This window comes from Mycteria americana, chromosome 23 (assembly GCF_035582795.1).
Source record: "Mycteria americana isolate JAX WOST 10 ecotype Jacksonville Zoo and Gardens chromosome 23, USCA_MyAme_1.0, whole genome shotgun sequence".
Taxonomy (NCBI): Eukaryota; Metazoa; Chordata; class Aves; order Ciconiiformes; family Ciconiidae; genus Mycteria; species Mycteria americana.
Genome location: NC_134387.1, coordinates 3,004,305 through 3,026,687, shown reverse-complemented (window position 1 = coordinate 3,026,687; position 22,383 = coordinate 3,004,305). Strand labels below are relative to the sequence as shown.

The window sequence follows — 22,383 nt, the reverse complement described above, 5'->3', positions numbered from 1 at the left end:
GGGTGAGCCCTGCAGGTGTGCAAGGCGTGGGGTGACCCCCCCGCGCGTGTGCAAGGCGTGGGGTAACCCCCGTGTGTGTGCACGGTATGGGGGTGACCCCTGTGCGTGTGCACGGCGTGGGGTGGCCCCAGGCGTTTGCAGGGCGGAGGACACACGGACACACACACGCGGACGGACACACGCATCCCCCACGCGTGTCCGGTGCACGCGGACCCCGCGCACGTGCCGGGCCGGAGCCGGGCGAGAGGCGCGTAGCGGCCATGCCGCCGTACCTCCCCGTGTAGCCGCGCACCACCCCGCCGCGCAGCGCTTTCCGGCCCCTCCGCCGCGCCGCTGCTCGGGGCAGTGCGGTAGCGGCTCCGCGGGCGGTGATTGGCTGCCGGGGAGGCGCGAAGGGGCGCCGGGAAGGGGGAGGAGGGGAGAGGGGGGAAGGCGCGGCCGCCATTGGCTGGCGGCGGGGGGTGACGCGGGCGGCGCGGTGGCGTCAGAGCGCGGCGCGAGCGGCAGAGCGCGGGGCTCTGTGGAGACGCCATGAGCAAAGCGCACCCGCCCGAGCTGAAGAAGTGCGTGCGGGGCCGGGGCCGGGGCCGGGGCTGGGGCCGGGGCCGGGGCGGCGAGGAGAGGAAGGGGGGGGCCGGGGGGAACGCACCCGCGGGGCCCGGCGTGCTTTACCGGGGCCCGCGGCCCGCCGGTGTCCCGGCGTGCACGGCGGGCGGCCGGCCGGTGTCATGGCGGCGGTGTGTGTGTGAGGGGGGGATGGCGGGTCTCTCCTCCATCTCCCCTCGCCGGTGCTGACCCGCCGCCGCCATCTCGTTGCAGGTTCATGGACAAGAAGCTGTCATGTGAGTCCCGGCCGCCCGGAGCTGCTCCCGGCCCCGAGTTGTCTTTGCCGCCGGGGCGCGGGGGAAAGGGGCTGCGGGGCAGCCCCCAGCCCGCCCCCGCCGCCCTCCGCACGGTGCCCTGCAGCGGGGAGGGGGGGATGCCGGCGGACCCTGCCTAGTTTCAGGCGTCAAAAATCCATTCACTGGGTTCCATATTAATTTAAAATTGGCGCTCCTAAACTTTTAGGACAGTTGTTTCTTACCGCGTTGGATGTGATGCTCTAAATGCTTCGGATTAACAAAAGAACCGCCCTCCTCGTGGCCCCGCTCGCTTTCAAAGCTGCAGTTCTGGTGAGAAAACGTGAAATGCTGGCGTTCAGCAGTCTCCTTCTTTAAACGTAACTCGATTTCTTGTAGTGAAATTAAATGGCGGCCGACACGTCCAGGGGATATTGCGGGGGTTCGATCCCTTCATGAACCTCGTCATCGATGAGTGCGTGGAGATGGCGCCGGGAGGACAGCAGAACAACATCGGCATGGTGGTGAGCGCCGCTTCGGGCTGCGCCCGGCGCAGGGTGACCGGTCACACGCCAGCCCGCAGACATCGCTGGCGTGTGTAAAACGAGCTGAGTTTTAAGAAGGGGACGCGTTTACTGTAATAGCACAGAACAATCCGCGGGGTTTTAGAGTTAAAATCGGTTGGCGCTCATCCCCGGGGTGGGGGGGGATTGATGTGAATTTTTGGCGCAGCGTCAACTTTTTAGGAAAATAAATCGGGGGGGACGGGACCTGTGGAGCGGCGGGTAACCGCGTGCCGCGTCTCACCGGCTGCTCTGAACGTTCGTTTTTAGGTAATACGAGGAAACAGCATCATTATGCTGGAAGCCTTGGAACGAGTATAGCACCAGAGAAACCTGCGTCGTTACCCGCCCTGATGAAGCCCAGCACACCTATTTTGTTTACTCGTTGTATCTGCCACGAACCATCCCCGAGTGTAAACTTTTGTTGTCGTTGTTTTGTTAAATAAATTTTGTAATGGTTGACGTAACTTGTGTTAAGTTGTACTTGCTTTTTTTGGGTAACGGGGCAGCTGGTTCTCCAGCGCAGTGGGGAGGGTTGTTAATTCTGCTCCCGATAGCTTTAAAACTCAGCGAAGTCTTTCAGGAGGCTTAATTTATTTAAGTGGATGCTAAATTGGCATTACCTTGGGTGTCCTTCCCCTTAATATCTTGTAAAGAACGAGCTACAGCGCTGTGTCGTGTTTGGTCAGTGGGTTATTGCTTCTTAATTGCTGGCAAAATGGTAAAATTCCCCTCTGCGAAGAGTGACGTGGAGTATTTGTGCCAAGCTGGGCTGCCTAAAAGTCGGAAATTTTTTTTTTTTTTTTTTTAAATAATGATTTTTACTTTTATTTCTGCATCACGGAGTTGTGGTGCAGGAACCAAAGCCTGCGGGGGCTGAACTGGACCGAAGAAGTTCTAACTTCCTCTAAGTTCCCATTTAGAACTTCCAAAATGGGAGCCAGGTAGAAACGGGCCTTTTTGGTTTGCTCTTGCGAGCAAACCCGCTTATACAGGTCCTTATTGGCAAGGATGGTGTGTTTTTGTTGCTGCATTTTTAATATAGAGAGGTGCTCAGTGCTTTCCCAGGCACCACTGAGGAGGCCGAGAGGTTTGGGCAGAGCTCAAAGGGTTTTCTCAGAAAATCCGATGATGGCTCCAGCACGGCCGTAGGCGTCTGGCAAGGACTCGGCTTCTGTCAGACCCCACGAGCACAAATCCCGAGCTTGCTTTTCACTTTCCCGGCCTTCCCCGCAGCGGGAAGTCTGTTCCGCCGGGATAGAAAGCGTTCTGCTGGGATAACACCAACTCTAAGTACAGTAACTTTTTTTTTTTTTTTTTTTTTTTAGCTTTTCTTGCTGCTGCGTCCACCGTGGCACAGCGAGGATGCGGCTGGACTACAAGATCGGTCGGATGGTCGAGCCCCAGACAGAGCAACGCAACCAACACCGCCGTACGCGATCTCGAGGCGACGGCAGTAGCTTACTTCCCAAACGGTGCGCTAATTTTATTCGTAACGGCAATATTCAGACAGGGTTGAGGTATCGCAGTGATATTAGATACACTCGAGGGACGCAATGTTCTCACAAAAAGGGTTTTTACCTATTCAAACCTGTAGGGTCAGATCATCTAAATTATTAACGCTTTCAAACCGTGACGAGGCGAAGGGCATCTGGTTTTGCTTACTTACCACCCGTTTTGGCAGCTCCCTTAAAAAGCAGCAGGCCTCTCCCCCCACCCGTAAGCTACAGTACTTCTTCTGGAAGCAAATTAAGAACGCAGCCCCAATTTCCACTGCGCTAGTCCCACCCCAAGGAGTAACTACTTGAGATACCCTTCAGAAAATACTTCAAGCAGAGAAATTTACAGTCAAGAAGTTGATTTTTTTTTTCCCCTGCCTGAAACGTGTCCAGAGAGGGAAAGCGACGTGCACGGGTTCATCACAGTGATGCAGATCCTGAGTTTGGCAGACTCCTTACCGTGGAGGGCGTTTTTGGGGTCAATATGGCATCTAAAACCTCTTCTGTAGTGTCACATGGGGATGGATCGAGGAGTTTGCTTGAGCAAGGGCCAGCTCGCTTGGGAAAGCTTCCTCTGCCTTTTCACTGCTGTCCTAGTCTCTCCGAGTTGGCTGGGTGTCTCCTCTTCCTTAGGGGCTAAGCAAGGAGTTCCTCGTTCGTTAGTGTTAATCGCGACTAAACACAGTACGGGAGCCGTATCTCCGGAGGTTGCATTGCGGACGCTCCCGCGAGCACCCGGCCGTTGGCTCCGCGGGGCTCACAGCTCCGTTTTCAGCTTCTCGTGCAAATCTTCCTGGTCGATCCTGTCGCTGTTCCCGTACCACCGGTGGTAAGCGAGCAGGGCGGCGTTTTTGGCTGCGATGGCGCTCATCTCCACGGCGCTGGCGGCCCGCTCGATGCCGTTCAGGTAGTAGATGTTGTCGTGGAGGATGATAGGAGGGCATTTTTCCGGGGGGCTGTAGTGGGGGTACGCCAACCACTTCTTCACTTTGACGGAGTCGTAGGAGGAGAAAAGCGAGTTCAGCTGCTCTTTGGTGAGCACCTCCTTTGAAAACACCTTCCAGACGGCCGATTGCAAGGGCAGCTTTCCTTCGCTGCCTACGTCTTCCACGGGAGACACCACCCCCAGGCTATTGATGAACAGTTTGGGATTCTCCGTAGTGAAGATGGCACCGAAATGAAAGGCGGACGGGTCGCGGTAACCAAAGAAGGAGGCGTTTAATCGTCCGTGCACTAACGTCGTAACAGTCTGGTGGTAAGGATTTGGGAACTCTGGGACAGGAGGGTCGAAGTTCTTGAAGGCGATGTTGGCCATTCTGCGGCTCAGCGGAGCAGCGATGACGACGATGTCGTACGTATCCCCCGTTAGTCCCGATGTAGTGTTGTAAGTGACCTGGTAGAGCTTCACCGGGTCCCCTGGGGAGAAGAGCGGGAGAAGAGCTCAATTATCCCGCCCCGTGGCTGGAGGGAATCCCATTTGACAAACACCAGGCTTTTAAAACGCCATCCCGTTTAGACTAATTATGCCTCGCTGCGAGCCGAAGTAGCTTTATAAAGTAGTATCAGCTTAGCCGCGGGAGTGCCGAGACCGGGGGCTTTCAGCAGAGCCTAGTTTTCATCTTAAAAGACCGAGGAAGACCCAGGCTGTTGCTTCGGCCTGCCGAGAGCTGCCGCCGAGCAGTGACAGAGGCCAGCTCCAGCTGCCAGAGCGTGCCGTTCCCCTCCCCGCCAAAGGGAAAGCGAACGCAACTCACCCGTGGGTCTGGGTCTGATTTTTGGCTCTATAGACAAAACTGTACCAGGGATAACTTCAGCTTTGGAGGCGTAGATAAGGCCGGTGCAGACAAGTTTGTTCCCCCCTTTTACCGACCAAAGGCCCGATTCCACCCCTGCCAGAGAAACAGCACCTACAAGGAAACCACGATCATTAGAGCGGCTTGTTCGGCGTCATTCTGTAGGGGAGTATTTGAAACAAAGTGGAAAATTAGGGGGGGGAAAAAACATCCCTTTGGGGCACAGAGCGTGCTGAAGGCTAGGGCTGAACAGGTCGCGTTAGCCAGCAATTTGTCGGAGTAAGGCAGCGACCCAGCACGGGACGTACTGCTGCACGGTACCGGCCCGGGGAGGAGGAACCCCAACACCCATGAAGAGCACGAGGTCCCTGGGACAGACGTGTTGGGAGATTAACCTACGAAACACTTGCCTACGAAACCGTTGATGTTGACGCCTTGCCCATAATTGACTCTCATGGCCGGACAAACCACCTCATTTATGAACTTATGGGAGAAGCCGGCTTTCTGCATGGCTTCATCGATGGTTTGGTTCAGCATGCGGGTGAAGTCGTTCCCTCCGAGGGCGTGAAGCAGGCGCTCGTTACTGCTGAAGGCGTAGTCGTGCGTCTGGTAGCGATAGATCCTTTAACCGGAGACAAAGAAATAGGTGTTCAGGAGCTGTTAATTATCTCGGTGGCCCTCGGAAGCTGTGGAGGATCTCACAGCCCCTCATGGGAGCAGCAGGGCTTGTCCTTCCCGCCAAGCCCTAGCCTAAGCGGTACATGCCTAAGTAGACCTGGACCTCCAGTATTCGTTTCCTGATCTTTCCTAACGAAAGCGCTTTGTGCACGGTTATGAATTTAATTCTCTTTAGCCCCCCGGCGCCAGGCCGATGGGACATCCCACACCTAACGCGCATTTCCACCGCAGCCTCTTGTTATTGCTATATGACGACGACAGCGCTTATCTCGATCTTTTTCCTTAGGAAAATAATCGGCAATGGAGAGAGGGCACCCGGAGACTCCTTTCTCAATGGGGACAGGATGATTTCACCAATTTTTACAACTCGGCAGCAGGTTTCGCGCCTTTTCCTGCAGCCGCTGTCCCACCTTTTCCCTAGCAGGGGCCCGACGTACCGCATGAACTTGTCCAGGACGTCCTCCACCCACATGTACATTCGCAGGGGGTTGAGCCCGTAGCGCCAGAGCAGCTTGAGAACGTTGACGATGTACCAGCTGCTCTCCTCGAACACGAACTCCTCCCCGTTATAAATGCCTGCGAGGCTGCCGTGCGCTGGGGCAACCAAGAGGCCTCGAAGAAATGGGTGGGGAAAAAAAAGGTAATTCAATAAAAGGCAGAGCTAAACTATATTACGAGCTAAACTATATTACGCCTCGATTTTAACTTCCCGAGACAACCTAGCTTCGCGTTGATTGGGGGTTAGCAATTAAAGAGTGGATCCCCAGGATGTGGAAAGCTTAATTAGCTCTTGCCCAGGAGCCAGGGAGTTATTTACAGCGACTTTTGGACCTTTATGATAATTCATCACCCATGTTGGGGGGTGTCCCATTTGCATTGGGATGTGGGTCCCCTTTTCCTGGGGGGCTGGGGTGCAGCGGGGGGGGATACTGGGGCAAGGAGGGGGGGATATTGGGGCAAGGAGGGGGGGGACAACCAAGGCTTGTTCTTTTTGGGGATGTCCCCCCAGCAGAGCGGGAGAGCTGGACCCGGAGCATCCTTGGGGGGGGGGGGGGGGGGTGATTGTAGGGGGGGGTCCCCACTCACCCAGCTCCTTGACGAAGTGCTTCATGTGCAGGTTGAGGGGGTGGAGGACGGAGCCCCCCGCCTCGTAGCCGGCCCCCTCCACCTCCAGCGTGGCCAGCCGGCCGCCCACCGCCGCCTTCTCCAGCACCTCCAGCCGCACGCTCCTCCCGAACTTCTGCCGCAAGAAGTACGCGGCGGCCGCCCCCCCGATCCCGCCGCCGACCACGGCTGCAAGAACCGGCACCGGCCGTCAGCGCTGCCCCCGCCGCCCCGCAGCCACCCCCCGCCCTCCACCGGTTCCCCCCCACCCCCCCCACCCCCCCCCGTCGTACCGATCTTGCCGGGGGCATCGCGCTGCGGCCGGCGGCCCGGGACGGGCGGGCAGAGAGCGGCGAGGAGCAGGAGGAGGCGGAGGGCCGGCATGGCGCTGGCTCGGCGGGCGGGACCGCCCCGTCAGCTGGTTCCCGCCGCGGCGGCGGGGCCGCAGGATCATGGCGGCGGGCGGCGGAGCCCCAACAGCCGCGCCGCTGGTGTAGTGGTATCATGCAAGATTCCCATTCTTGCGACCCGGGTTCGATTCCCGGGCGGCGCACAATGTCTTTTACCCCCATCCCCCTCGTTATTTCTCTTATTTTTATTTTCCCGCCCGGCGGGGGTGAGGAGAGGCCAGGCCCGCACCCCGCTGCCACCGGGGGAAGCATTCCGGTTACCGGTTACCGGTGGTCAGGGGCGGGGCGCATGCGCGGGAGCGGCGGCGGGCGGGAAGCCGCATCCGGAGGCGGCTCGCCTCCTCTCCGGGCGCATGCGCGTTGCCGCCCCCTCTCGGCCGGCCGGGCCCCTTCGCCCGCCACCCGCCATCTTGCGAGGACCATTGGGGTTATTGTCCGCCGCTCGGGCTCGGCGGGGCCGGCCGCGCTCGGGCTGCCCAGGCGCTGACGGGGCCGCGGGGCCGGCTCGGCGTGAAGAGCCGGGGCGGGCGGGGGCGGCGGCGGCGCCATGGAGGATGAAATGCCCAAGACCCTGTGAGTGGGGAGGGGGCGAGACCGCCTATTGTTCCCGGCTCCGCGGGGAGGGGCGGCCCGGGCTCCCCTCACGCACGGTCCCTCAGGCCCGGGCGGCGCGGTCGGGCCTCCGCGACGGGCAGTGGCGGCTGTCCCGGCCCCTCAGCCGCCTCGGTGCCAAGGGGGGCGGCCCCCGCCCGCCGCAGGGCTGCGGCCACCCGGCCCCGGCTCCCCTCACGGCGGGCCGGCCCCGGCAGAGCCGGGGGGAGCCCGGCCGGGCCGGATCCAGCCCCTCCGCCCATGCCCCGCTATTCCTGTCTCCCGTCTTGCTTCCCAGTGCTGTTCACCGGCTTTCTGCCCCCCGCCCTGGGCTTTCTCCCGGGCCTCTCCAGCTCACGTCTGGAGGGAAGCGGGCTGGGGAGATGTACCCCCCCCCCCCGGTACTTGCTCCTTGTACGTTTTCGCGAGCATCTGGCTGAATTTTGCCATCTCTGGGCTATGTTAGTACCGTCAGCTCCCGGGGGTGGGGGGGGTGGGGGGCTGCCCTGGCCTAAAAGCTGGAGCCCGACTGCCATGTTCAACAGCTGGATGGAAATAAACGGGGGGCGCCCGCGAAACCGGCCCTTGTCCCAGTGTTCCAAGCATGCTGCGAGCCTGTTATTTCCCGAGGAACTAATGGTAGCTGTAGGGCAGCCCTGTTAAAATCATAAACGGGGTTCCTTAATTACAAGCAACTTTTCTGGCGGTGTTAGGCAGCTGACGCCCGCTGCTGTCAAGAGGCTTTTGGGCTTTCGGTCGGCTGTTGCTCCTGCAGCTGGCTGTGTTTGAAAGGCACAGGAGAGCTCCTGTGCACCTCTTGCTTGTGCGTTTCTCTCCTCTTCTGTGGCAGGCGTTATCTGGAGCGGTTTCCCTCGTTTAGATCGGGGAAATCACAGACTCCGGTCTTTCTATTCCACCTCAGTGTAAGCTTTGATCTCTGTTTCAGTACAGGACTTGAGGGGAGGAAAGACAGGAGGGGGACGGAATCTTGCCAAGGTGAGGGGAAAGTTCTGCCCTTGGATGATGGTTGCATCTACCCCGAGGGCTGATAAATGACTTGGCTGAGTGACTGCAGGAAAACAAGACTCTTACGTGACTCATGCCAGCTCCTCTGGTCCAGGCTTTCCCGAGCGGTAAACACTCTGTCTGCCTCCCTGTGTATACGATCCCGTTGTCTTTCTAGTGCGTGCATTTTGGGAACTATTCTTGGCGTCTGCAAACATGGGTCAGACCTGTTGGCATATTTACATGCTTATTTAGAAAATTGTTCCCCCCCCCCCCCATCCCAATGAAATCGTTGTCCAGAGTTTAGCGGTCTCAGCAGTACATGGGTGTGCTCGAGGGGATAAATTACCTGCCCTTGAGCACGTGCGGCTCATCGCATAAACACGGCCGGGTTTCTGAGCTGCAGAACTGACTATTGAGCAGAGTACTGAGAACGGTATTTGAATCACTCCGAGTGACTTTCTCAAGTCCTAGGGAGGATTGTCACGAGCTGAATTTCACAGATTGGGTTTAGAACCAGCAGCTTGAAGGCAGAAAGCGCAGCTAAAAAGAATCTCTTTCCAGCTCGGGTCTGAAGCGTGCGTTAAATATTCGATCGCACGAGGATTTCTGTAGGTAGTGCTACAGAAACCCCATCGGGACGTGGGTTACGGGGCTCCCTCCTCACTTGCGTTGTCTTGCTGCGTCATGAGAGGCCACCAAAGTGGTCTGCAACGCACGTGCCTTTTCCTTTAGTTCCCTTAGCATGTTTAGGTCGTTTTCTGGAACGGATTCCAGATGTTGTTGGAAGTAACTTCTTGTTTTTGCCATTTCCATGTAACCTGTTTCTTTGAAGGGGGCTGCTAGAGCCTTGGCGTTTCTTAGGAGCTGCATTACTTATGTAAATGATTTCCTGGATAGGCAGCTCGTTTTCACGTGGCCAGTGACCTTCCTTGAAAGCCACTCTTCAACGGCAGAGATTATAAATTTGAAGAGCGGTTACAAGGCAGACGGTGTTTTTGAACTTTACAAAGACCTCTTGTTTGTATTTTTCACAGAAGTACGTAGATGCTTGTGGAATATGTGTATTTCTACTTTACTTTGTGTGTCTAAAAAGATGCAGAAGTGCTAACACTCAGTAGTTTGGTATTACTTTTCAAGAAGCTGTATACTGATCGATGTGCAGTGAATAAATGGAGTTGTCTGCAGAGTTTGCCTTGTATAGTATAGTCCTTCATCTGCAAAGAAACGTCAGCCAACTCATTAATGAGAATCCAATTAGCGGGAAAGAGAGGCATGGGGAAGGTGCAGGAGATGACAGAACTGTCAGGCGGGCTGGGTCTCCTCCTGTATTAGCTGGCCCTACCTGGCAGGGTCACCTCGGCACTCGGTTATTTCTTGTATAACTGGTCCTGGACAAGGTCCGGGTGTGCTGGACCCTGCCCATGTGCCAGCTACACGGAAACAGAGCTGCACTGGAACTCTGTGGAAAGGTTAGGGTGGTCAAAGAGTTCGAGTGTGGCACGGGGAGAGTACATCAGAGAAAATAACACAGGGATTGTCGCTCGGGGGGTTACAGCTCTGTGTTTTTCCCGTCGATCTCGGCAGGGTTGATAGCATCACAGGAGTCTGTTGTAGTTTGTTAGCTGGTGGATGGGAGAAACCTCTCCAGACTTGCTGGCTGCAGAGAGCGAGCAGCAGACGTACACAGCTACTTGTAATGAGGTTATGCTGACAAATAACATGAGAAAAACACTGCTGAATTTGTACAATGTTAAGCTGTTTTTTGAGTGACCAATGTGCTTTACGATTCTCCCTCCTTTTTTTAGCGTTTTGCAGGACGCTCTTGTTCTGTGTGTCGTTACTGCTTGCGTGGCCGTGTGTGCGGAGCCAAGTTTTGTTTTTACCTTTGTGTGGAAGCAAGTAGGTCAACACCTAGTGCGCAATTACACTGCTCTCTCATGCATGTGTATGTATGCATATATGTTGCTGCATTGATCCTTCGAGGATGCATTTTAAAAGGTCTGGCCGTGCAGAGTTTCATGGGGCTGTCAGAGCTCGCTTACCTAAATCCTGCTTTTTCCAGCTAAATCCGGTGTAAAGGTAGGGAATGCTTCAGGAGGTGCCTGTCTGGTTATCGGGGTGAAAATCCAGCAAGAGTGCAAAGGTCAGGGTGTAGACACTGTGTCTAGGAAACTTTCAGTTAGAAGTAAACTGTTAATAAACTTAGACCTAGGAGGTGACGTGAGAGTCTCATTGCTTTAGTGCTTTGGCTTATTCATTATCCAAATGGCGATAATATTAAAAAAAAAGAGAGGAAATCTCGCTATTTATGACTCCCGGTTGAACTTGACGCAGGGTATAATGTCCTGGTGTTATCAAGCACACAGTTAATTGCCTTAATGGAAGTGGACTAAACCTTCCTGTGTTTAAGGAAACATTGTCAGAAGTGCAGGGATTGCTCGCTTTGTTGAGCGAGAGGATGCCCGTGACGATCTGATTCTGGTGAAGCATGTGTTGATTTTAAAAAGGAGTACGATTCTGAGTCCCACCTAAAATAGTTGTTCAAATTACTTGCTGGGTCATTCCTGACAGGAAAACAGAGGCTGTGTGTCTTCTTCCCCCATTCTCTCTTGCTAAACCAAATACTGGAGTGCATCCATCTCTTCAGGAAGGCTGTTCACAGCCTTGTGTCAACAGAAGGAGCGTGAGAAGTCACTGGGTTTGCTGCCTTGTTGTTTTCTTACAACATCTTCGCAACCCTTGCACCGAGACAGGGAGGACTGCTGATTTATTGACATGGTTTCAGCAGTGCGATTTGGCTGCGGTTCTCGTTGCAGAGGCCGTGGTTTGCCACATAACGTTGCTTTGCGGAAAAGTGCTGCCACACCTTTGGAGCTGAGGTTTCGCTGTGTGCTTTTTTTAAAAATCCTGTGACTTGGGCTGAACAACAACAACAAAAAAAACCCCACCTGTGGATCAAGGATGATCTTGGTCGCTGAGAATGCCAAAATCCCAAATCGGAGCAGGGGTTCGGGTTCTGTTTGTGCTTGAGGAGGCCGATCCTTTCACATGGAGGAGGATGGAGGAGCACGTTTGCCCTTGGTTGTTTGAGGCAGATCTCATGCTTTCAGACGATGCGTCTTTTTTTAAAAGGAACTGATGAAATATTGTGTAATGTGGTTGCTAAACACCAGACTGAGCTGCTGCGATAGCTAGGGAAACGGTGCTTGGTGAACGATGGCTGCGTATGGTTGTCCTAACTGCCGTTTCTGTACATGGAAATCCATTTGGTAGGTCGAATTGTCCACATCTGGCTTTCCGTTCAGCTTTGAGATTTTAGAATTGCAGACCTTTGGTGGGACTGAGGGCAGGCGCTGTTGCTGCCCACTGTCACCGAACAATTTCTGCCCCATTGCTCCACGAGTTGGCACATAGTCCTGCCGCACGCTTCATTTCGACAGCCTAACCTGGCAGGTTGGGTGTTCGGGGAACAACTTTGGGCTGTGTTTGCTCGGTTACCGACGAGCAGACTGGAGCGTCAGGATGGCTTCTAACTTTTTATTTGATCCTGTAGATATGTGGGGAACCTGTCAAGAGATGTGACCGAAGCTCTAATCCTCCAGCTGTTCAGCCAGATCGGACCATGCAAAAACTGCAAAATGATAATGGATGTAAGAGCCTTCACCTAATGATTTTCACGTTTCTCGTAGCTGATGGCTTTGGGCCGTACTTGCATGTTTCAGAATTCCACTGGAAATACGGCATGACCGCTTTAAAGGGGTGTAATAAGGCTGGAGATCAGAGTCATGTACTTTTGGCATCATTTCTGCCTCGTCTCTGATGTTAAATTTAAGGATGGGTGGATATTGCGAGAGGGAGTGAACAGGTTGATATATGTGGGTGTCATAGACGAGATGAGGTGAGACGAGTGCTTCCTTGCCGTACTTTTACCTTTCTAACGCAGAACTGAAACCCCCAGGAGCACTGTTTGTGCATTGACTGTGGTCTCAGTGTAGAGTAAAAACGCCTATCCGTGTTGAGACATTTAGATGTAACGAAGAAGGAGCTGAGTAGAGTAGTGAGGGGACAGTTTTAAGAGGTTTGTATCAGTAATCCTTTGTTTGTTTCTTTTATCAGACAGCTGGAAATGATCCGTACTGTTTTGTGGAGTTCTATGAGCACCGGCACGCGGCTGCAGCACTGGCTGCTATGAATGGCCGGAAGATAATGGGTAAGGTAAGCTGTCATGTCTACAGGGTGAGTTGGAGTTGAAAAACAGGCTGTCTGAGATGGCGCGGGTGAAATATCCCTGGGTGAAATACCACTTGAGACAAAGTGGATATGCTGCAAACGTTAGGCGCTTCGTTTGGACGGAGGTCTTAACGTGACACGCCTAACGAGGAGAGGTGTTTGACTGTCGTAGGAAGCATGCAGAGGGAAGGGGGGATGTAGAACTGGGGAAGGCTCACAGACAGCGGGCATAAGGAATATTTTAACTCTGCCGACCGTATTAGGATAAGGTCTCTCTCTCCCCGCCCCTGCAAAAAAACCCAGCCAACCAAACCAAATTCCCAGGCCAGGTCTGTTTCCTGTCTTTGCTCTTAACTGGTGGAACACAGTTCAGAAGAACAAACCCTCTCCTGAGAAACGTGTCTTAAACTTGAGCTTTCACCCCAAACTTCCACATCTGGTGTCCCCGTAGTGTCAGAATGAAATGCTGGAGGTATCTGAGCTCGGTTGGGATTTGCTTGATCTAACGTGAGCGACTAACGTTTGCAGGAGGTCAAAGTGAACTGGGCGACGACCCCCAGCAGCCAGAAGAAAGATACCAGCAGTAAGTGTCGCTTACGCTTTGAGTACGTCTTTGATTTGTACAAGTAGTTTTTAAACATAAACAGTAAGCATCGTACAATTATATGCAGTAATGTTTTGATCGTAATCCTAAGATATTATTTAATGTGTTTGTGTTAATAAACTTAAGAACAAATCTAATCTTTGTCATCAGGTAGTACCGTTGTCAACACACAGCGTTCACAAGGTAATTGTATCTTCTTACACATAAAATGAAATCTCTCAGGGGTATTCACTAACCACCTGAAGCTATGTATGGGGTTTTGATCGTTATGAATTTATTTTTTTGTGGAAAGACTTCCCTCTCATTTCCCTGTAGCATCAGAAAGTGATCTAGTGTCCACTGTGTAGTTCTGATGCTGATCTCCAGCTGTTTGTCCTGCGTGCAACTGTAAAAAAAAAAAAAAAAAAAACCAAAAAAAAAACCAAACAGAAGCCCTTGTCCCCTGCTATGGAGGCAGAATAGTTGGCTCCCTGAGAGACTGCAGTATACGCTCCTGCAGACGGGCTCCTTGGGAGTACCTAGACTGTTTCCAAAATTGGGCTCCGTCGCTCGCGGCGAGCCTATGGACTGCTGCTGTTTGCGGCAAGCTTTGAATTTCTGCAGGCCGGTGGGGCTAAACGACATTGGTGTCTGAGCGGAGCCGAGAGTTTCGTACCTGCTGTAGTACCAATAAGTGTATTGCTAGGGTGGTATGTGACGTATTGTTTGATTGTAGTGGAAAACTCCGTAGATACAGGACTGTTGTTCCTCTCGGGTGCGTCTTTTTTATGGTTCTGACGTAAATTGAAGGGATTACTGTTTCCATTCTGTTGCCTTCAGTCTTAGTTCACTTGCACATGGATTCACACACATTGAATTCACATGGATTCACATGGTGTATTGGCTGGGCAACCAAAACTGTTGGCTTTTGAGAACTCAAATGCTTTAAGAGCAAACTGTTGCAATGCAAGGTATTTTTTTGATTTGTTCTTCACAACCTGTGGTGTTAAACCAGACGTCGTGGCTAGGTTCGAAACACGTCCTGCTCTAGAATGAGTGTTATCCTGCGTTTCTTGAATCTGCTAGATGTTTCAGTTGACCAGACTTTGAATAGCTAGTTATCTCCTGCTGTGTCAAAGCTTAACACTAGCATACGGAGAGAAAGATTTTCGTGTAGTCTTGGCACAGTAGTTTAAGGCTTTGTACAGTAAACGCTGGCTGGTCTTAAAAGCAGTTTGTAAAATACGAAACGTAAATGCCATATGTCACTGTAGTATCCTTAAAACCACTGGCTCTGTAGCACTGCCGAGCAAAGGATCTGTTACGGACAGCAGTAAATTCTGTTTCATAGTAAACTCTAGTCTTCACGTAGTTTTTAATAATAGCCGGAAAGCCGTGCGACGTGAGATTGCTGTGCTCTGTGTGCGTGTGTGCGCGCGCGGCTGGGGGTCGTCTTCAAACATTAAGATCCTTTTTTCTCTTTTTCCCAAAAAGACCATTTCCATGTCTTTGTCGGAGACCTCAGTCCAGAAATTACAACTGAAGATATAAAAGCAGCTTTTGCGCCGTTTGGAAGAATATCGTAAGTAATTTCCTAGGGCAAATGAACTAAAAGTTACCTCTCCTAAATGGAGGCAGCCTTATGTTTCAGTAAGTAAAGAATGAGAGTTGTCGCAGTGCAGGAATATACATTCATCTGTTCGTACAGCGACTCGAGCCTGAACAGTCGGGCATTAGGCAGGGACGTGTAACCCGATTCCTTTATAGTATGTTCTGCTTTCCTAGAAAAGTTGCATCCAACTTGCTTTGGTTTTATACTCCTTGCCTCGTTTGGCAAAGCAACGCTGGAAAAAATTGACTCCTAAACCTGGGGTTTGCATTTCACTGGCCCTCTCAGCGATCAGATCGCCATCACGCTGTACGGCTTGTGACCGAGTCTGTTTGCACGTTCACGTCTTGTGAGGCTTTGGATTTTTTTGTTAGCCGTGGTGTGCCAGCCACCAGTAGCCAATGTTTTTTTGCAGTTAAATTCCTATTTCCCACAAAACGAACCTTTTTTTAGCACAAGACTCGTTGAGGCGCCCGGAGGCTGCAGCTAGAGTGGCCTCGAAGCGTTTGGCGCTGGGTCAGCGTAAGCCCTTGACCCAAAGAGCTCGGCCAAAACCACGGGGCATCTCGGGTCAAGGAGTTGCACTCATCCCAGCGGTGCAGAGCGATGGCGTAACAAGCGAACGTGTTACAAACGGGGAACGGTGCTCGCAGGTCTCCACCTGCCAGTTTGTTGCATTCAGGGTGTAGCAGAGTAAGGAGCGGTTCGTTCATTCCATCCTCCAAATGTAAACCATTAATTTTCCTTGTAGTGTTGTCTGTACTGGACATTGAAGTTTCTTGATGGTGATGTAAGAGAACATAGAGTGCTTTGGCGTGTTGTGTAGTGAAGCATTTAATTGAAGTAAGTTTGTTTTTTGTTTGTTTTTTTCCCCTCAGAGTCCAGTGTATTACTCTTTTAATGCCAGCTTGATTTCCTCTCATGATAAGGTTTAAAAAAAAAAAAAAAAAAAAAAAATGCTCTGAATGTGACTTGCTTCAGACAACTGTAACGCTTGACTGCATCTTTTGTAATTGTCATCTAAGAAACGCAGAGGGTCGGACTCCTTAAGGAGAGTCAATTTATCCTCTGGCCAAATGTGGTCTGGATGGAAGGGATGAGGGATTCTCAAGTAGGTCTGAACTGCTGGAATGAGTGCGAAGGGGAGGCAGTAAGAGACAGCCGCGGTGGTGGGACTGCGGTGGAGCTGTGCCAGGGAGTTTGCCCTAGCTGAGTCAGCACTGGGTTTCTGAGGTGACAGTTCAGTGGACGGTCGCCTTTCACGAACGACCCCCCAAAAAACCAAAACCCCTCCTGAGCTTGAAGCAAAAAAGTAACGCCTGAATGTCAGCTAGGGGAGTATAAAATCACAGTGAGCATCGGTCCGTGGGCCGCAGTTCTGGGGCCGTGCTCATTGTCCCATCTTTTCTAGAAGAGCTTTTTGGACGCAGAGCTGCTGCCGCGTGGTGGTGGTGACGGGGAAGGGGGAGCGATGCTCTTGCTTTTGGGGTACGCAGTGCGCAGCTGTAGAGCTAACACACGGAAAACTCGCGGTTTGCCCTGGCTCAAACTGGCTGTCCAGAACGAAACTCAGTCCTTTTCCTCCCACAAAAGCAGTAGATTAAGAATTGTCCCCGTAATGACTCCTTTGAACTCTTGTTCCAAACCCGAGGGGTTCAATAAAGCCGAAGGGACCTAAATTTTCTCCTTGTTTAAATTTAAACCTGGAAAAATATTGCTACTGTCTCATAAGTCGAATGAAGTTACTTGACTTTACCTGTTCTTCATCTCTTCATCAGTGACTAGTTTCTGGAAATGTGGTGCTAACGGAATATTTCATTATTATTATTATTATTATTATTATTATTATTATTATTATTTATTTTTTTTTAAACATTGTCTTCGTTGGTGCTAAACTGAGCTCTTTTTTTATGACACCGAGGTTGAACTACTGCATGATTAGCACATAAGAAATTTTGGTAATTCTTTGCATTGGGATTTTTTAATCACTGTAAAAGCACACTTTCATTGTGGTTTCCTTTTATGCTTGCTGTACGCATGTTTTCACTTGTTCTCAAGTCTTTATTTTCAAAGTTTTCAGTTGAGGGTAAGTAGAGATGAGTTTTTCCCCCCCCTCCCTCTATAGGCTCTTCAGAGCAAACCGATCTAAGCTTACCAAAGTGGCTCTTCTCAGGCAATTTGTAACGTATGACCCAAATTCTGACCTAACCCAAGAAGGGGGGGAAGAAAAAAGGGGGAAGGGGGGGTCTCACAGAGAGGAAAGAAACAACATTTCTACTGTAGCTTTGGGAGAGGTATTTTCCTCGGGCCTGCGGCGATGGCGTCGGCGCCATGGGCTAACGTACGCCAGAATTAAGCTTACGATGCAGCATTTGCCGCTACTGTCAGGCTGAAAAAAACGAGCGTAACGAACCTTCTCTTCACTGTGACTTTTCTCGCCAGTCTTGGAATGCTAAATGTTGTGCACATGTTAACGCTCGTTTCTCTGAACCCCATTATTTTATACAGCCGTAAGTTACATTGCATGACTTTCTGACTGGTTTTATGTTGTTGTTTCTGTTCTTTTAATGCCTGTATGTGTGGGGCAAAGGAGGGGAGGAGAGGGTGGCCTGTAGGCGAGAGCATCTCGACCCTCGGCTAACTTGTACGCAAATTGCCTGAGAAACGCTGTAGAACGGCGTTCCACGAGTGGGGTTTAGCTCTTGTAGCTGGGTTCTCTTTTTAACTCAATCTCAAATAATAGGGCTCTGGTTATTTTGCAGAGTGTCTCTGAAGAATGGACAGAATTGCCATGGCTAACTACAAGCTACAGTTCACAGTGGACAAACGTTGTAGTTTTCTTATTTACTTTTATAAATCTTTTTTTTACTTTTGCTTTTTTTGCTTTTTTTATATCTCGTAGTTTCCAATCGGTCCTGTATGATTGCTGTTGTACAAATGCAGTTTAAATGATGTGTAATATGTAGTTTAAGACGTGAATGTTTCGGTGTTTTATTTTCTTCAATAATTTCTGAAAATGTCAATCTCTCAAAATTTACAGCTGCCCACAGTCCAAAAAGGGGGTAACGAATTGACCCGAGAAAATTAAAGAATTCGGTTAACAGGCGACGTATGCCTTTTAATTCCTATCTTTTTTCATTTTTTCTATTTAATATTTTGAATGAGTAGGTAGAATGTGTTGGCAACTAGCGAGTTTAAAAATTGCACGGTTAAAGAGAGCCATTCAGCTAATGTTAGTCAGCTACGTGCCTTAAGTGATTCTTTTGAATAGCTGCTTTGACCATGCTTTGTGTCTTAACAGTCTGTAAAAGCATTTTGAAGCGGGAGCCAACTGTCGTAAAGTACATACGTTTGTTAGAGAAGCTATTGATTTGCATGTTTACACAATTAAGTTTAATTTTGCTACTACCTGGCAAAGCATTAGTAAAGTTCTGTTTAGAAAAGAAGCCTTTTGCTTTGACTGTGTTGCTGGTGCAATAAACAGTTGACGTTAGTAAAGGTGAAACATGAAAATAAGCTGTACGTGTGACTCGAGTTGTCGTTTTAGTAAGGCGGTCTTTTGAAGGCGCTGAACTGGCTCTCGTTTCTGCTTTTTAGAGACGCACGTGTGGTTAAGGACATGGCGACGGGAAAATCTAAAGGATACGGCTTCGTTTCCTTCTTCAATAAATGGGTAAGCTGCGGCACGGTCTCGAGCGCCCCTGGAAAGCGGACGATGATTTTCAGCGGCCGCTGCGGGGAAGGAGTACTGTCGGTCCCCATCTCTCTCCGGCGTTGCCTTCCCTGCCTGTCGAGGGGGAAGCTTTTCTCTCTCTTTGTTGGGACGCTCTGCCGCTGCTTTAGCATTTCTAAAGCACGTGGCGAGCGACATCCAAAGGAGCGATGCGTAGAAACGACAGAGAGCGACGGTACGTCTGTTGTAGATCGTGAGGGTCTCGGCTGCGCTCAGCGAGGCCTGACAGTGTCCTTCGTCCTGCCTAAAACCACTTCTCTTGAAGTAGGATTTCTTCCGGCACGTTGCGAGCGTCGGGCAGGGCGGGCGCGCGGCGATGTCGTTCGTTTGGCTCTGTCGCAGAAGGAAGAGATGCCGACGGTGGGTTTTTCTTCTCTCCCTCTCTCGTGGACAGGATGCAGAGAATGCTATTCAGCAGATGGGCGGTCAGTGGCTCGGTGGAAGGCAAATCAGAACGAACTGGGCGACGAGAAAACCTCCGGCTCCAAAGAGTACATACGAATGTAGGTTCTCAATTCTTTGCGTCTTTGCAAACCGCTCGCCACGCCCGTAAGGAGGAAGAGAAAAGGGCGAGCTGCAAGCCGTGGAGATTGTGGGAGGAGGGAAAGCGGGTCCTAAAAGCGAAGGCGCTCTCGAACAGTTTCAGACCTCCTCGGTAAAGCAGCTTCCTGCGCTACGGCGACTGTACGACCGCTGCGGGGGGGATTCCTTTGGCTGCTGCACGCTCGGGTTGGAAGCTTGCTTTCTCTCTAGACAGCCGGGACGACTCTGGCTTTTTAACCTTGCTCCCTCGCTTTTAGGGCTTTCTCTTGTGATACAAAGCGGGACTGTGTCAAAGAGAGCGTTTCCAGTGGAGAGATTTTAAATTAGGTATATCGGACCTACTTGATAGGTGTCTGCAGTTTGTGCTCGACACCTCGTGCCAGTCGGGATTAGAATGTCTACGTAACGTGTGTCTGAGCCACTGAAAAGCTCTGTAAAAATCTCTTTAAGCGAACGCCAAACAACTCTCTTACGACGATGTGGTCAATCAGTCCAGCCCGAGCAACTGCACTGTGTACTGCGGAGGTGTTACTTCGGGACTGACAGGTACCGTGGCTTCAAGCCTCCGTCGCGTTGAATGTCTCTGAGTAACGACGGCGGTCGCCTCATTTTGACCTCTCTTTCTCCCTGCTCCAGAACAGCTAATGCGCCAGACCTTTTCTCCCTTCGGGCAGATAATGGAAATTCGAGTCTTCCCAGATAAAGGCTACTCCTTTGTACGGTAGGCCGTCCTGCGGTTTGCGTGTTGAGGAATTTAATACGAATTATGGGGTCGCGTGCTTTGGCTGTCAGCGGGGCAGGGGTGGGTGTATGCCAAACTTTACAGCAGCCCTCTCCGACAGCAGCCTGCTCCGGGGAGCGAGTCGCGGCTCGTAGCGCTCTTGGCACAAGTAGGAAAAACCCCTTGCTGGTCTAAACTGGTGCGGTGCCCTTCATCGTAAGCGATCTCGGTCTGTTCCTCCTGTGTGATCACACAGGCAGAGTTAGAGAGGCAGACAGTCGGGTTGCTGGGTTGTTTCCAGAAGCGTCCTCATCTCTCTGTGGACGAGGCTCCAGATAACGAGAAATAATTATAAATTGACTTGCTTTCCTTGCTGCTGAATTTTCCGATTCATTTAGGGAGAGTTACGACACCGAGACAGGCAAAGCGACCGTAGCCTAGCTGTGGGGGCGACAGGAGGACGTGTCTGCGGTGGGGCTGGTGTTGTGACGGAGCCCAGCTCCGTGCTGAGCTAGCGGGGACTCTCGGGGGGTCACTTCTGGCTGTTCCTCACCGAGTGACTTGTTTATATTGGCACGACTTCTATTTCGACAGGTTTAATTCTCACGAGAGTGCCGCGCATGCGATCGTTTCCGTCAACGGAACAACTATAGAAGGACACGTGGTGAAGTGCTACTGGGGCAAGGAGACGCCGGACATGATCAGTCCGGTCCAGCAGGTCAGAACTTCTCCTCTGCTAAAGACGACGGCTTTGCTCGTTAGGCTTTGCCGTTAAGCGGCCGTAAAGCCCGTGCGCGTGCCGGTTAGAGACGTGGCGCAGCACGCGTCGCCTACGTTACGGCTTGTTTCGTCAGAGCGTAGCTCTCCGAACTCACAATCAAAGGTCTTAAATCCCGTGGAGCGTGCGGACTCCCGTTACGGAAAAACACGCGATGGAGAAAGCTCGCAGAACACCATCCGGCCCGTGGCGTGTCTCCTCTGGCACGAGGGCGGCCGGAGCTGCCGCGCCTGTTCCCCGCATCTCTGCGGATATTTGAGGCGGTGACCGCGCTGCTGATTGGGGTGGGGGGCTGCGACGGGGCGCTCTAGTAATTAAACGCTCGCTAACTCCAAAGGGGTGCCCGGCTGAGCGCCTGCCTGGCCGTTTCAGTGCCGGTTTTTTTTGGCGAGCGCAGTCGTAAGCCCCCGTCGGAGTCCGACGTAAATGGCCGCTCTCTCGGGCGCCGCTGAACACCCGGGTGTTTGCCCTTGCAGAACCAGATCGGCTACCCGCCGGCGTACGGGCAGTGGGGCCAGTGGTACGGCAACGCCCAGATCGGTCAGTACGTCCCCAACGGCTGGCAGGTCCCCGCCTACGGGATGTACGGGCAAGCGTGGAATCAGCAGGGCTTTAAGTGAGTATTTTGAGCTTTTTCATCCCGTTTCCCCCCCCAAGGGAGGTGACAATCCGAGTCGGTAGCAGCGTAAAAGCTGCCGAGGCGTTCTGGCCCGTCGTTCCTCGGAGACTTGGGACGAGGAACGCAGGACGGGCCCCGCTTGGAGAGCGACCCTCGTTAAGCTCTCCCTCGTTCCCGACACATTTGCCTAACGAAGTGTTTGGTTTTGTTTCCCCCCGCCCCTCACCCCGCCAGTCAGACGCAGTCTTCGGCGGCGTGGATGGGCGCCAACTACGGCGTGCAGCCGCCGCAGGGGCAGAACGGGAGCGTGATAACCAACCAGACGGGATACCGCGTGGCGGGCTTCGAGACGCCCTGAGCAGGAGAGGAGTCGGGGGAACCGCCGGGAACGTCGCGGAGCCTCGATCCACTGGATTATCCACCGGATAAATCCACAGGATTTATCACCTCGAGCGTCAGATACGATGTATTTATTTAAGAGGGAGAGAGAGGGAGAGAGAGAGAGAGAAAACACACAACAAAAAAAAGCGTTTTTAATCATGAAATTTGTCATCCGCATTGTATTAAAAAAAAAAAAAAAAAAGAACAAAACCAAACCCGACCGCCCAAACCCCGCGCCACGTGATGCTGGATGCCTGCCAACTTCTGCCTTCTTTTTTTTTTTTCCTCCTTTCTGTGTTTCTCAAGGATCCACGTTTTTAGAAACACAGCCAATGCAGGGACTACTGCCGCTGAAAATCGGGGCAGCAAATTGCACAACGTCGACCTTTTTTTTTTTTTTTTTTTTTAATTCCCCCCCCCCCCCCCCTCTTTCCTTTCCTTTCCTCGGAAGTAACGCGCCGTTCTAGTTTGCATTCCGAACGATTTAAAAAAAAAAAAAAAAGTATTATAAACCGTTGTACAACGAAAACCAGAAGCCAAAAGCGTGTCAATCCTGAAGCCGCCGCCTCTTCGGCCTTTGCACCGTCTGTTTTAAAAGAGCCGCCGTCTCTCCGCTTTTGTTACACCGGGGGGGTTGGGTGTTTTTTTTTTTTCTCTTTTTTTCCGAGGATAAATTATTCGTTTACAGCGGTTTTGTATCT

The 22,383-nt window shown here is 52.1% G+C and overlaps 3 protein-coding genes and 1 non-coding gene across 9 annotated transcripts; 3 read left to right on the top strand and 1 right to left on the bottom strand.

Annotated features, from left to right (window-relative positions):
• Window positions 1-429: 429 nt before the first annotated feature.
• SNRPG (small nuclear ribonucleoprotein polypeptide G) lies at window positions 430-1,864 on the top strand. The gene is made up of 4 exons (XM_075523638.1): window positions 430-563; window positions 820-842; window positions 1,239-1,363; window positions 1,673-1,864. The coding sequence occupies exons 1-4, from the start codon at window positions 532-534 to the stop codon at window positions 1,721-1,723; spliced, it is 231 nt and encodes a 76-aa protein (XP_075379753.1). The 5' UTR covers window positions 430-531; the 3' UTR covers window positions 1,724-1,864.
• A 999-nt stretch (window positions 1,865-2,863) lies between these two features.
• PCYOX1 (prenylcysteine oxidase 1) lies at window positions 2,864-6,996 on the bottom strand. 2 transcript variants are annotated; one of them, XM_075523837.1, is made up of 6 exons: window positions 6,770-6,995; window positions 6,459-6,665; window positions 5,810-5,984; window positions 5,105-5,316; window positions 4,656-4,808; window positions 2,864-4,317 (listed from the first exon to the last, which is right to left on the bottom strand). In XM_075523837.1, the coding sequence occupies exons 1-6, from the start codon at window positions 6,858-6,860 to the stop codon at window positions 3,659-3,661; spliced, it is 1,497 nt and encodes a 498-aa protein (XP_075379952.1). In that variant the 5' UTR covers window positions 6,861-6,995; the 3' UTR covers window positions 2,864-3,658. The 2 variants fall into 2 exon arrangements, with proteins under 2 accessions (XP_075379952.1, XP_075379953.1); XM_075523838.1 differs by lacking the exon at window positions 6,459-6,665 and having other exon boundaries at window positions 6,770-6,996.
• On the top strand, window positions 6,959-7,029 carry TRNAG-CCC (transfer RNA glycine (anticodon CCC)). The gene has a single exon. It is a non-coding gene; the product is annotated as a tRNA-Gly (tRNA).
• Window positions 7,030-7,262: 233 nt separating this feature from the next.
• Window positions 7,263-21,799, top strand: TIA1 (TIA1 cytotoxic granule associated RNA binding protein). 5 transcript variants are annotated; one of them, XM_075523840.1, is made up of 13 exons: window positions 7,263-7,459; window positions 12,039-12,135; window positions 12,602-12,700; window positions 13,244-13,298; window positions 13,470-13,502; window positions 14,793-14,880; window positions 18,505-18,580; window positions 19,035-19,143; window positions 19,634-19,729; window positions 19,820-19,904; window positions 20,499-20,622; window positions 21,159-21,298; window positions 21,536-21,799. In XM_075523840.1, the coding sequence occupies exons 1-13, from the start codon at window positions 7,434-7,436 to the stop codon at window positions 21,657-21,659; spliced, it is 1,152 nt and encodes a 383-aa protein (XP_075379955.1). In that variant the 5' UTR covers window positions 7,263-7,433; the 3' UTR covers window positions 21,660-21,799. The 5 variants fall into 5 exon arrangements, with proteins under 5 accessions (XP_075379955.1, XP_075379956.1, XP_075379958.1 ...); XM_075523841.1 differs by lacking the exon at window positions 13,470-13,502; XM_075523843.1 differs by lacking the exons at window positions 7,263-7,459; window positions 12,039-12,135; window positions 12,602-12,700; ... (1 more) ...; window positions 13,470-13,502; window positions 14,793-14,880 and adding an exon at window positions 15,659-15,750.
• The last annotated feature ends 584 nt before the right edge of the window (window positions 21,800-22,383 follow it).

What these genes read in the sequence shown, in the direction of transcription:
- PCYOX1 (XM_075523837.1), bottom strand. Translation starts at nt 6,860, where the DNA reads ATGCCGGCCCTCCGCCTCCTCCTGCTCCTCGCCGCTCTCTGCCCGCCC. An exon ending in GTCCTGGACAAGTTCATGCG is followed by an intron (nt 5,317 to 5,809) that starts GTACGTCGGGCC and finishes CTCCGGTTAAAG; the next exon opens with GATCTATCGCTACCAGACGC. An exon ending in AATCAGACCCAGACCCACGG is followed by an intron (nt 4,318 to 4,655) that starts GTGAGTTGCGTT and finishes TCTTCTCCCCAG; the next exon opens with GGGACCCGGTGAAGCTCTAC.
- TIA1 (XM_075523840.1), top strand. Translation starts at nt 7,434, where the DNA reads ATGGAGGATGAAATGCCCAAGACCCT. An exon ending in CAACACACAGCGTTCACAAG is followed by an intron (nt 13,503 to 14,792) that starts GTAATTGTATCT and finishes TTTCCCAAAAAG; the next exon opens with ACCATTTCCATGTCTTTGTC. An exon ending in GCGCCGTTTGGAAGAATATC is followed by an intron (nt 14,881 to 18,504) that starts GTAAGTAATTTC and finishes TCTGCTTTTTAG; the next exon opens with AGACGCACGTGTGGTTAAGG.
- SNRPG (XM_075523638.1), top strand. Translation starts at nt 532, where the DNA reads ATGAGCAAAGCGCACCCGCCCGAGCTGAAGAA. An exon ending in CACCCGCCCGAGCTGAAGAA is followed by an intron (nt 564 to 819) that starts GTGCGTGCGGGG and finishes ATCTCGTTGCAG; the next exon opens with GTTCATGGACAAGAAGCTGT. An exon ending in CATGGACAAGAAGCTGTCAT is followed by an intron (nt 843 to 1,238) that starts GTGAGTCCCGGC and finishes GATTTCTTGTAG; the next exon opens with TGAAATTAAATGGCGGCCGA.